General features: G+C 37.4%; 1 protein-coding gene across 1 annotated transcript; it reads right to left on the reverse strand.

The window, feature by feature from the left end:
• Positions 1-234: 234 nt before the first annotated feature.
• dusp5 (dual specificity phosphatase 5) lies at positions 235-12,874 on the reverse strand. The gene is made up of 4 exons (XM_057844420.1): positions 12,392-12,874; positions 11,688-11,821; positions 8,425-8,644; positions 235-949 (listed from the first exon to the last, which is right to left on the reverse strand). The coding sequence occupies exons 1-4, from the start codon at positions 12,753-12,755 to the stop codon at positions 543-545; spliced, it is 1,125 nt and encodes a 374-aa protein (XP_057700403.1). The 5' UTR covers positions 12,756-12,874; the 3' UTR covers positions 235-542.
• Between the last annotated feature and the right edge of the window lie 935 nt (positions 12,875-13,809).

A 13,809-nucleotide genomic window follows, 5' to 3' on the forward strand; every position in this document is an offset into this window, starting at 1 on the left:
ATATGTTTAAAATACTGTATGAACACACACAACGAATGTTTACTATCGCATCGTTTTCACTCTGTATCGAACTGTATCGTTCTTAAACTGTATCGAATCGTATCGAATCGCTCGGCCTTAAAAATGTATCATTTTTTAAAATCTAATCGTAACCTGTGTATCTAGATACATATCGAATCGTCTTCATGCCAGAGATTCCCAACCCTACTATTTAATGACTCCATTATGACAACATCAGTTTTCAACTTTTATTAAACACATTGACATTTTTGAAAAAAATCACAAACATTGCAATTTCAATAAATTAGATTTAATTGCCTCACTGTAGTTTGAATAAACATAAAAATCACAATGTTGAACTAAGGCATGTATATTGCAGGTTTATCACTGTGCTGTCGTCACTGCAACAGCATCTATGAAATGTGAACTACTACTTATTTAGACTTTTCTGGTCTCCAGTCTGGTCTGCTGGTTTCAACACCAAGCACACAGATTTTACATTTCATTCTTTTTCAAGTAAGACTACAAGCTGTCAGTTTTTTTTAAGGCAGTGCAGTTATTGGGCTCAGCTTGAACTGATGATGAACTGGAGACTTCAGGCAAGAGGTAGGGAGGGTGAATACAGATGGCTCAAAGTTTTTGGTGTTGAAGGAGGTGGTGATGTCATTGGCAAAAAAGGATGCCGACTCCGGGACACAAGGAGTGGCGGGTTCAGGTGTGGCGGCATGAGCGGGTGCTGTCGACAGGACTTCCGACTCGAACTGCAGCAGCTGACCCATAAAACTAAAATTGGGTGAGATAACGGCTCGCCGCTGCTTGATGATATCGAATGCTGCATCCAGTCTCAGCTGCTGGGTTCTCATGATATAGGCCATGCAGATGGTGGGGGAACGAGAGATGCCCGCTTCACAGTGGACGAGGACCTTTCCCCCGGATTTCTTTACATGATCTGGACGCAAAACAAAATGGACAAATCAATTATATGGGGAAAAAATATAAGTCTGAAGAAATAACCTGTTATTTACTCCTACTCACTAATTATATACCGCAGCTCTGTAAGCATCACCTACAGAGAACCCTTCGCAGGGGCCACATTTTTTTGTATATTTTTATAACTGCGCTCTTTAGGAGGTCCTGCAACACAGCTGCATGGAACTTTAGTCCACGCCAACCAATATAGGAGTGATATTTGCTGCCTACTGTGACACTAGGGGTCTGACAAAATAGCGAAATGTCGATATATCGTGATAATTTGTATCCCGAAAGTATCGATATGCTGCTGCCAAGAATCGATACATCGTTTTAAAAGGTGTCACTGTCTGTTCATTTTAAGGCATTTACAGGTCTCTTCCTGTTGAATTTTAGTCACTGCCTATTCATTTGAGGGGATAAATGCCTCCAAATCAATAAGAAGAGACCCAGAAATGTCCCAAAATTAACAGAAAGAGACTGAAAATCAACAACAAATGACCTGAAATCCTCCAAAATTAAACTTATTGGTTGCCATTGACCGCCATAGACATAGACGACATAGATAGACACCCTCCCACTTCAAAGTCTACAAGTGATAAACTCATTCCAATTCACAGCAGAAGGATGAAAATACAGTGATACCTCGCTACTTCGCGCACTCAGTCCATCACAGATTTTTTTTCCCAATTAAAAAATAAATATATAAATAAAGATGAGCCGTCCGACCCGATCACGTCATCTCACTCTCCCTCCTGCTGGTCTTCGTTGGTCAAGCAGTGCACTGGAGTTGCTTAATAAAGTTAACAATGATTGACAGACGTTTTAATGTTTGATCTTGCCACAGATGCTTGGAAGCCGAAGCTCTGAAAGCGCCGCATGCGTCAATCATCGTTTAACTTGTTAAACAGTTGCTGCAGCAACTCATTGTGTGTAAGTGAGCAGCTTGAGCGGATTTGAGTGGCCTCACTCAATGAAGCATTTAATAAAGACAAGCATTTTTCTACTTTATTCTTATTTAAAAATAATTCAAAGGAACAGTAACATGTTTAAAACGTATCATAATTATTACAATTGAAGTGCTTAAAAGCCATTTATTAAAAATATATATGCACATAAAAGTTTCTTTTTTTAATGATACTTTGGAAAAAAAGTGAAAAAACGTGTGTTAAATGTATCTCTTTCCCATGCTAAATGAATAAATACATTTTTTGGGTGGGGAGGGCGCTACTTCGTGGTTTTTCACTTATCGTGGCGGGTCCTGTTCCCTATTAACCGCGAAAAATGGGGGATCACTCGTTTTTCTGTTTATTAGTTGTTTTGTAGACTATCGTAGAATCATTTCCTGACCCATGTATTAATAGTTGTTGTATCGCCATATCGTGAGAGCATCGTTATCGTGAGTCGGTATTGCGTATCGTATCGAATGTGACACAGTCAAGAATGCATTCTGACTGATTTCATAGTTTATGTTCATTTTAAGAACATGTTTTCAATTTAGGAACAGACAAAAATACACAATGAACTGGAATACTTTTCCTATAAGGTTGTTCCAATCAGCTTGATGGATGTTTTAAAGACCATTGGCTTTGCTAGTTATTTTCAGTCAGGTCAGTATGTATTTTTAGCGACTAAATTATAGGTGAGCAGCGGACAGCCCACATTTGAGCCAGCCGGCTATATTATATATAACATTTAAACCCTGAGATGCTCCAAAAATATGTTGACACTTATTTGTTTTTTCATAAATTCAGTGAGGGCGGAACTAGCCTAAAATAGGTTATCCAATCATCTACTCCAGGGATGTCAAAGTTATGGTATCCTTCGGAGGGTCATTATGTCTGTTCAACTCGGGCTGCTGAGATTAATTGACCAATTGACAGCTAATCAATTCAAATGCATCGACAACTATTTAAATAATCGAAGAATCATTTAGAACCACTGTTGACCTAAAAATTCCGGTTTAACCCTTTTAAGAGAAAATATTCTTTTTTATATTTTTATTTTTTCAATGTATTAAAAATGTTTAATTATATTTTACATTTGTTTATTAATTAAAACCTAAATTAAAATTAAATTAAATTAACAAATTTAAATTAATTCAAAAACAATATACTTTCCCTTAATGAGTAAAAAGCCCAAAATAGTTAAATTATATAGTTTTTTATTTATTTTTAACAGTAAAAAAAAAAAAAAAAGGAAAAAGAATACAATAAATATTCTTTTAAAATTACCAATATAAAAATATTTATTAATTTTAAATTTGGGAGGAATAAACAGTAAATATTAGGGATGTCTCTGATCCCGTCACGTGATCGGAAATCGGGCCGATCGCGCCATTTTTCAGAAAATCGGAATCTGGTGAATAAGATTGTGTTTTTAATTATTTTTTTAAGGGCTAAAAAGTAACAAAATTATCCAGAAATACAATGGCATTGCCAAAAGAAACAAAAATATATACGTTTTATACTCCGCAACACTCCTGGAAAAAGCGGAAGAGGAAGTACTGTAAATGGTGCAGTAGTTGATTAAAAACTGGTAATTCAATAACGGAAAACTAGCCTTAATCTGTTTTTACAATGTCAGTTTATGGAACTAAAGTCGAGAAAAAAAATGTGCCCAATATTTTTCTCCACTGAGTTCGCTTTTACAATGAGCCTTGACCCTGAAGACGATGTTCTTCTTGAACAAGACGAAAAGACCCTGCTGCAGCTGCATATTTTTAATAATAATAATAATAAGAAGAAGAACATCGTCTTCCGGGTCATGGATCATTGTAAAAGCGGACATCGTGGAAAACACAAATATTGGACGTATTTTGTTTTTCGACTTCAGTTATAAAAAAAGATGTTGGAAAAACAGATTACAGCTCATTTTCCATTATTGCATTAGCAGTTTTTAATTGGGAAACAGGAGACGATTCATTTCTCATTTTTTGTTAACACACAGAAAAACAAAAAAACAGAATTAGGTTCGTTTTATGTTTTTTGTTTTCCAAAATGAGAAGGAAAAACGAATGGCCAAAAGGTACATTGACCGGTATCAATTCAGTAAAGAGCCTTTGATTTCCAAAATACAGTTTATATAGGTGACATGTTTACTTTCACGGGACACAGAAAATGATACGGCGGGCCAGATCAGGCGCTCGAGTCTTATGTTTGACATCAGTGATCTACTCAGTTGAAATAACTCTGCTACTAGCTAATTGTAAGCTAAACTTGCTCTTGGAACAATTAGCTGTGTTATGTAATGAGGTCTAAATCTAGACTACCACCATAGGCGGAGTTTGACTTTTGGGGCAGGGTGGGCACAACATGTTGATGACCCCGAAACACAGTGTCAGCAATAAAACTAACTTACAACAATATTTATGATAATAAGTTGACAATGAGTTTTTTTTTTTGTTTCACATCATTCTTGAGGGGAATTCTAAATCAGGCTGCTTAGGCAATACTTTTCGCCAAGATTGTCAACCAATGAATATGGTACGCCCGCCGGTGTCATGCCAATGTAGTTACCCCAGTCAAAAATTGTATCCCCTGGGCGGAGCCGTATGGAGGCAGATTTGTGTCTTTATTATTCAATCAAAAAAAAAAAAGTTGCTTCAATACAAAACAAAGTTGCTTCACTCAAAATAAATATTTTCAATTAAAAAAAAAAATCCGCTTAAATAAAAAAAAAAAAAAAAAATCTGTTTGAATGCAAAATTAAATTCGAAACTCAAAAAAATGCATGTGAAAGCTATTTTTCTTTGAAATTTTGATTGATTGGAGTCAAGTTTTTTTTTGATTGAAGAAACTTTTTTTGGTTGAAGTATTGTTGATTTGTGTTTGGGCCACGTTTTGGCTAGGAAGTTTTTGTCTTTATTATTCAATGAAAAAATAAGTTGCTTAAAAAAATACATTTTCAAAAGGAAAAATCACTTCAATCAAAAAAAAAAAAAAGAAAAATTTCAATCATAAAAAACGTTTTTGAATGCGAACAAATATTTGAGATTTAAAAATTTGCATTTGGACTTTTAATTTTTCATTGAAAAAGTTTTATTTGATTGAAGCAATCCTTTTTGTGTTCGTGCCATATTATGTGTAGGACATTTGTGTCTAAACCATTCAATCCCCAAAAAAAGTTTATAAAAGTTTAATATTTTCAATCAAAGAAAAAAATCATTCAAAAAATAAAATTGCTCTCCCCTATATATATATATATATATATATATATATATATATATATATATTTTTTTTTTTTTTTTTTTTTTTTTGAAAATTATATGCAAAGCAAATGACCGATTAGAAAAAAAAGCTTCAAATTAAATTTTGCTGCTTCGAGTATTTGTTTCATTAAAGTGGCGATGTAATGGTTTGTTTTTAAAGTGTTTGCATTTAGTTTAATTTATTTGGGTGGATACACTGCCCTCTAGTCTGCCTCATTTCAAGTGGCTGAATGCAGCTCCTCCCTGTTAACACCAACATAAGCTAAGTTTTTGTTTAGGCTAATGTTTTTTTTAATGCATTCGTAAAGTAGTTCCTAAGTATATTTAGCCGTTTTTTTTGTGGGAATATGTGTCTAAACCATTTGTTCAGACTATTGTTAAAAAAAAATTAGCGTTTTATAGCATTTAAGCTAGCGGACTTTTGCTATGTAAGTTAGCCAATTGTTCTTTTGTTGTACATACAGTGGGGAGAACAAGTATTTGATACACTGCCAATGTATCAAATACTTGTTCTCCCCACTGTACAGCCTATTTAAAAAAAAATAATTATACTATTTGAGGCTCAGCTCAGGTATTTAAATTTTTTATGTACCTTATCCGATTACTCGATTATTCGAACTACCTAGTTCATTGATTTATAGACTACTAAAATAATCGATAGCTGCAGCCCTGGTTCATTTCATTCATTTTTGTTGCAGTTTTATTGCTATACAACTTATATAGGAAAGTCAATTTCATGCAATTACATTTTTCAGCCACCAGGAGGGGCCTGGCCTCCCTTCCCCCCCTCTTAAAATCCGCTTATGGCTACCACCCTCAAACAATACACAATAGTAAGAAAAAAGCCAACCAATACTGGTCAGTCGCTCCTGGCTGAGCTTTGTCCTCTGTCTATAAATAACCTGAACATTTGCTGCTGTTACATCGCTCTCCCACACACTCTCTTCTCCACAGGCTGCTGCCCTCAGGCCCACCTGTGAGTGAGTAACCGCTGTCGAAGTGTGTCGCCCCCCACCCACCCATTCAACCTCCCCTGCCTGCTCATTCCTGCCCAGTCACTTGCCACACTGACTGACGGCCACACCCACCGGAGATTAGGCCTAGTTGGCGATGACAACATGAGAACGGCTTTTTCAAACTAAGACCCGGGAGGGGGTCAACTCCTCAGCAAATCCTGAATGGAAGCCACCGGTTGGACGCGTCGGAGGAAGCTTGAGGGCAGGCGATCAAGCTAAACTGATTACCACTGGGTTTCTTATAGCCCTCTATTTGTGAATGGCGGCAGGCAAGCACAGTCTGAGGGTTTATTTGAGGGCGACGATGACGCCTTTTAAAAATAAACCCCTACGGATAGAAGTCTTTGTCAGGGTCGTCTAATTCAGACAGAATATTTCCAAGACTTCCTCCATGCAATCGGCGACTATAAATATACCGACAGTGAAGGTGGTGTTATTCTGGGTGAAGATCTATCCTTGGGAAGGTGCATATATCTTCATTGCAAAATAGTCTGGCTTAGTGCACTATTTCGAGCAGGGAGTCGAGAAAAAAATACTAGTCCTTCTCAAAAAATTAGCATATTGTGATAAAGTGTAGTATTTTCTCTAATGTACTGATAAAAATTAGTTTCATATATTTTAGATTCATTACACAAAACTGAAGTTGTTCAAGCCTTTTACCTATTTAATATTGATGATTTTAGCAAAAAAATCAAGAAAAACCAAAAATCCCTATCTGAAAAAATTAGCATATTTCATCCGACCAATAAAAAAAAGTGTTTTTCAATACAAAAAAAGTCAACCTTCAATCAATTATATCAGCTATGCACTCAATTCTTGTTCAGGAATCCTCATGCAGAAATGACTGCTTCAATGCGGCGTGGCATGGAGACATTCAGCCTGTGGCACTGCTGAGGTGTTATGGAGGCCCAGGATGCTTCGATAGCGGTCTTAAGCTCATCCTCAGTGTTGGGTCTGGTGTCTCTCAACTTCATCTTCACAATATCCCACAGATTCTCTATGGGGTTCAGGTCAGGCGAGTTGGCAGGCCAATTGAGCAAAGTAATGCCATGGTCAGTAAACCATGTCAGGTAAATAAACCACCTACTATTGCCTGGGATAAAAGAAACGTTTTGACGCATTTACCAGTGGTTTTGGCACTGTGAGCAGGTGTGCTGAAAAATGCAATCTTCATCTCCATAAAGCTTTTCAGCAGATGGAAGCATGAAGTGCTCCAAAATCTGATAGCTAGCTGCATTGACCCTGCCCTTGATAAAACACAGTAGACCAACACCAGCAGCTGACATGGCACCCCAGACCATCACTGACTGTGGGTACTTGACACTGGGTTAGTCTTCAGGCATCTTGGCATTTCTTTCTCCCCAGTCTTCCTCCAAACTCTAGCACCTTGATTTCCGAATGACGTGCAAAATTTGCTTTCATCTGAAAAAAGTACTTTGGACCACTGAGCAACAGTCCAGTGCTGCTTCTCTGTAGCCCAGGTCAGGCGCTTCTGCCGCTGTTTCAGGTTCAAAAGTGGCTCCAGCACACGCCTGTGCACGGTGGCTCTGGATGTTTCTACTCCAGACTCAGTCCACTGTTTCTCCAGGTCCCCCAAGGGCTGGAATCGGCCCTTCTCCACAATCTTTCTCAGGGTGCGGTCACCTTTACTGGTTGTGCAGCGTTTCCTTGCACACTTTTTCCTTCCCACTGTGGTGCCTAGATACAGCACTCTGCGAACAGTCTATTCACTCAGAAATTTCTTTCTGTGTCATAGACTATTGCTTGAGGGTGTCAATGATGGCCTTTTGGACAGCAGTCAGGTCGGCAGTCTTGCCCATGATTGTGGTTTTGAGTAATGAACCAGGCTGGGAGTTTTTAAAAGCCTCAGGAATCTTTCGCAGGGGTTTTGAGTTAATTCGTTGATTCAGATGATTAGGTTAGTAGCTTCTTTAGAGTACCTTTTCATGATATGCAAATTTTTTGAGATTGCGATTTTTGTTTTTTCTTTACTTTTTGCTAAAATCATTAATATTAAAACAATAAAAGGCTTGAACTACTTCAGGTGTGTGTAATGAATCTAAAATATATGAAAGTCTAATGTTTATTAGTGCATTACAGAAAATAATGAACTTTATCACAATATGTAATTTTTTTAGAAGGACTAGTAAATGTGAAACTATAACTGAGAGGCAGAAGAGCTCTAAAATTTGTTTAAAATTGGTCACCAAGTTAAAACGTTGAACTCACCGATAAATTCTATTGCCTCTTGAAAGTGGGAGCTGATGTCCGCCATGTGGCTGTCTTCCACTGGGATCCACTTGTAGTTATAGTGGCCCTTGGCCGGCTGCATGTCCCTGCGTGACACGTTGAGCAAGGCAGTGATGTGAAGGTCAGTGAGATAGTCCTGCCTGGAGGCGTGGTAGGCACTACCGAGGTAGAGGAAAGGCAGGATCTCCACGGGTTTACCCTGAAAGTGAGAAATGGGTGGGGGACAAGATGTGAGTGAAGATAAGTCGGTTCAATAGACAACAAGGTGTGATATCTAATTAAAAACCCGTCAATCTGGAGCAACGTATGATTACAAAGTTGCTGAATGGTGTCAGATGTTGAGCATCCAATTGATATTCGTGTGAATGCGTCAAATCATCAATCGTGAGTAAAAGGTGTGTCAAATTCAATCTTTTCCTCATTGTTTGGTTAAAAAGAGTGTCTGACCACATCGTGTGATAAATCGAAATGTAACGACACATCGACTGGTGATGCATCGATCCAATCAAATTGATTGAAACGCAAAACATCGATCAAAATCAGCTTTTCATTCAAATGTCTCGTATATTTCAAGTTGTCAAAAACGTTGGTAATTACATTTTAGACAAAATGTAACTTGTACATAATATCGGATTAAGTAATTTGAATCGAACTGTCGGAGATTTTGGAATACTGAAAAATATCGTACTGTTGTCCAAGGAATCAATATGGTATCATATCGTCATAAAAGTGATGATTTACACTCCTACTTCTTACTCACCCACTCGCCAATGGCCATGCAATTCTGACTAAACACTTGGCCGCCAACACATCCACTCACCAACAGCCAGTCATAGCGAATGGTACATATTAAATATTCAAGTACGATCTACTTTAATTTTTGGACTACGTATAAGCCGCATCTATACCAATAAGCCGCCACCCCTTCAAATTTGACACGAAAATGGCATTTGTTCATAAATAAGCCACAGATGTCCTCACTGTATTATGGGATATTTACACCAAACGGTATTAACAGGTAACACTTTATTTGACAGTGGCTTCATAAGACTATCATAAGACCAACTGAAACATCATCATTGCTTCAAGAAGCCTCATTTGGCCATCGCTGGTCCCTTGCTGCCACCTGCTGTCAACACTCTTGTCGTCTAACATGCCTCCAAGCATGCAATGCAGCGCTACAGATGTTTATAACCATCAAAATACATGTTCTGTACTAATTATTTCTTCAGTTACTGTTCCAGCTGTTTCATTAATTGATAGTTATGGTATTTGGTAACACTTCATGCGACAATGGTGCCATAAGACTGTCATAAGACAATCATAATTCTGACATGACACTGTCGTGAACATTGATGAATGCTTATAAGATCTGGAAAATCACCTAATTTTTTAAGGATGCAAAAGATCCAAAATGGACATAAATGGAGTTAGTGACATAATTTGACACTTCATGACATCTGTCATAAGCATTCAGTAATGCCTATGATAGTGTCATGTTATAATTATGACGGTCTATGATGCTGCTGTCAAAGCGTTACCTCTTAACCTAAATAAATCAACAAATAAGCTGCACTGAACTATAAGCAGCAGTATTCAAAATGAGGGGAAAAGTAGCAGCTTATAGTCCGGAAATTACGGCAATTAGCGACATATTAATGCAAATCCGACTGTTGCGGAAGCAAAAAAAAAAAATCCAACTAAAACAGCTTGATAAAACCATCACACATGTCAATGCTAGTGCTGCAACGATCAATCGATTATTTCGAGTAATTCGCTAGAAAAAAGCTTCGAACCAAATTTTGCTGCTTCGAGTATTTGTTTAATTAGAGTGGCATTGTAATGGTTTGTTTTGAAAGTGTTTGCATTTAATTTTATTCATTTGGGTGGATACACTGCTCTCCAGTGGATACAGTGAAGATTACATAACTAATTTAACATGGCTGAATCCAGCCGCTCCCTGTTAAGTTTTTGTTTGATCTTTATGTTTTTATTATGCCTTCGTGATTTAGTTAATAGGTATATTTAGCCGTTTTTTGAGGGGAATATGTGTTTGAACAATTTTTTAAAAGCATTGTAAAAGTAAATAGATAAAACCGTTAGAATTTTATAGCATTTAAGCTAGTGGACTTTTGCTATAGAAATTAGCCATATGTTCTCTTGTTGTCATTTTTTAAATACCATTTAAGGCTAAACTCAGTATTTTAATTTATTTTTCAATGAAAGTGCAATTCTGCATAGTTTAAATAAACTCAGGAATTTAAGTTTTGTATTCACATTTAATGCTGTTTTGAAAGTGCCATCTAAGCAAGCCTGTGTTTTACATCTCCTTAAATTTATTTTGCAGCGCATTAAATGTTTCAAATCCGATTGTTGATAGATTAATCGACTTTTAAAATAATTGATAGCTGCAGCTCTAGTCAATACTAGTGCTGCAACGATTAATCAATTAACTCGAGTAATTCGATTAAAAAATAAGACTCAAATTAAATTTTGCTGCTTTGAGTATTTTTTTAAATTAAAAGTGGCGTTGTTGAAAGTTTCTGCATTCAGTTTTATTGATTTGGGTGGATACACTGCCCTCTAGGGGCAACAGTGAATATGACATATATCATTTCACATGGCTGAATCCAGCTGCTCCCCGTTAAGACCAACGTAAGGTAAGTTTTTGTTTGAGCTGATGTTTTTTAATGCATTCATAATTTGGTTTAGGTATATTTAGCTGTTTTTTGTGGGAATATGTGTTTGAACCATTTGTTAAGAGCATTGTAAAAATAAAAAAATTTTTTAAAAGCTTTTAAGGTAAGGACTTTTGCTATGTAAATTAGCCAATTGTTCTTTTGTTGTACTTAAGCCTTCCTTTATTTATTCATTTTTTATATACTGTTTAAGGCTCAGCTCAGGTATCTAATTTTTTTTATGTTCCTTATCCGTTTACTCGATTATTTGAACTAACTAGTTCATCGATTAATCGACTACTGAAATAATCGATAGCTGCAGCCCTAGTCAATACTATTAAAATTTGCCAATAAGAGCATTGAGTAAGTGCTATATGTTATGAGCCTATATGAGCAACTGTGTTTTTGCCTTAGAAATATAATAATTAACTCATTCGCTGCCAATAATGGCGATAGATGCCATTTTGACAATCCCAGTTAAAATGTACTGGACCTCCAGCGCCATGAATGGCACTGAGAAATGACCATTCACTGTCATTTCAAATGAATTGGAGCTTCCCTTACCTGATCATAATCTGGTTTATGGTGACCAAGCTTCTCATAATTGGCTTTTTTCTCGCTTTCAGTTCCGCTCTGCTCGATGCATTTCACCTCAGTGCAAAGTTCTGGGTATTGCGAATGGAAGTTCTCATATCCTCCTATATGAGAAAGGGAAGCATTAAAACATCAGTTCAGAATAATCAATACAATTTGCAAAACAACAGAGTTTATGAAACAGTCTTAGCACCGGATTATAACCTGATTATAAAAGCCCCATTAATTACTGGAGTTCACTAATCCTTTTCATTTACAGGATGTAAAGGCGTCGGACGGAAGTTGAGGTGTTTAAACACATGATCACGAACGCGGCCAATTATTTAGATCACATCCGATTGTTTTTTTCGTTTGGGACAGAAAGTCAATTTCACAATTTTTCATAGTTGTCAGCACTGACTCATCAGCTCCGTTGACGCACGTTTTGTCAGTTGAGTATCTCGCAACACGGAGTTGATTGTTTAAATTTATAATTTTTGTTTAAATAGGTCACAAGCGAAGTGAGATTATGTCACTTTACTTTTGAAAAGCGTCGAGTATTTTGTAGGGTAATTTAATAGTCATCTATTTAGTAGTCATATTTTAGAGAAAAAACTAAACATCTTGACTTTTCCTTCAATATATACTTATATATATATATTACAGTTTAAAAAAAACCATTTAATATGATTTACCTTTTAAGAAGCAGATGTTGGTCCCACTAGCCACATCCGTTAGGGTATTTATTACTATTTGTGCTACGCTGTCCTTCTTCAGCTTCTGCCAGTGGGACGTCCGGTCGTCCAGCGCCACCACCGCCGATATGCTCCCTTCCCGAAGCCGTAGAAGGGCTCTCTGGTCCGGGATGACGAACTGCAGAGGCACCGGCCCTCCCCGAGACCTCCGGACCACTACGGAGTTGAGATTGACATTGACGGAGCCTTTGATGCTGGAGTTGCTAAATGACAAATAAGGTCGACAGTCCACAATAAGGCAGCTCCCGCGCTCCTTCCTGATGATTCTCCGCAAGTGGCGGCAGTCGATGCTGGACACTTTCATTTTGGTTGTTTTATTATTGCCCCGAAATGCGTACGAATTCCTGAATGAAGAGCGGCTGCTGGCGAACGACGAGCCCAGCGCGCCTCAATGCCTACATTGCCTCCAAGGGGATTCCGGCCGAGTCTTTTTCTACTGAATGGGACTTCGATGCGCATGACGTCACGGACCATATATGGACAGCGCTGAGGCGTGACCGTAAGCCAAAGATCCGCCCTCTACTAAGACGACACGACTAAACCACGCCCTCGATACGTGACAGCGATTGATTAAACTCTTACTCATTCTGGCTTCCTTTTATCAGACGCTTCCAGTATCGTTTTCAGAGGCATTGCTGCTGTGATATTACCTCATCAAAACAAAAAAAATGTTGAAAGGAATACAAAGCACCGTGCGTTCACATTTGCAATGTGAATCATTTTTCTGAGTAAAGCATGTGGGAACACACATGGAATTTGTTTGGAGCTGTTGGTGTCACAGCACTAGAAGCTGGAGTATACCCAAAAACATGCCCAACTCATGACGTTTACACAATATTGATCACTGTGCAAAACAAGCTTGTTGCACAGTATCCATTTTGAATGTGGAAATAGGTGGAGTTTGACTTTTGCAGGAGGGGCAAAACATGTTGATGACCCCGAAACGCAGGGTCAGCAATACAATTAATTTACAAGATATATGCTCGGTTAGTAGCTTAGTCCATGCTCGTAAATACAGACAACCCGTTTGTAAAGCAGCACATGCTGAAAATCACGACATTTTCTCACATTTAGCGCCACACAGTGTTTAAAACATGGTGTAAATTTTTAGAGTCACTTTTTTTTTTGCACATTTACAACATTATTTTGCAACTTAAATATTCATTTTTTTAATAAGACGTTTTGTACCTGAATGTTTAAATCCAGAACTAAATATTTTTATTAGGGCTGTCAAAATTATCGCATTAACGTGCGGTAATTAATTTTTTAAATTAATCACGTTAAAATATTTGACACAATTAACGCACATGTCCCGCTCAGACAGTATTCTGCCTTTTGGTAAGTTTTACAGCAAGGCT

The sequence above is a fragment of the Corythoichthys intestinalis genome, chromosome 8, assembly GCF_030265065.1.
Source record: "Corythoichthys intestinalis isolate RoL2023-P3 chromosome 8, ASM3026506v1, whole genome shotgun sequence".
In the NCBI taxonomy this organism is placed as follows: domain Eukaryota; kingdom Metazoa; phylum Chordata; class Actinopteri; order Syngnathiformes; family Syngnathidae; genus Corythoichthys; species Corythoichthys intestinalis.

Excerpts from the sequence above, each read along its gene's own strand:
- dusp5 (XM_057844420.1), bottom strand. The coding sequence starts at position 12,755 with ATGAAAGTGTCCAGCATCGACTGCCGCCACTTGCGGAGAATCATCAGG. Across the intron at positions 11,822-12,391 it reads CAACATCTGCTTCTTAAAAG|GAGGATATGAGAACTTCCAT; the intron begins GTAAATCATATT and ends TTTCTCATATAG. Across the intron at positions 950-8,424 it reads AGAGGCAATAGAATTTATCG|ATCATGTAAAGAAATCCGGG; the intron begins GTGAGTTCAACG and ends TTTTGCGTCCAG.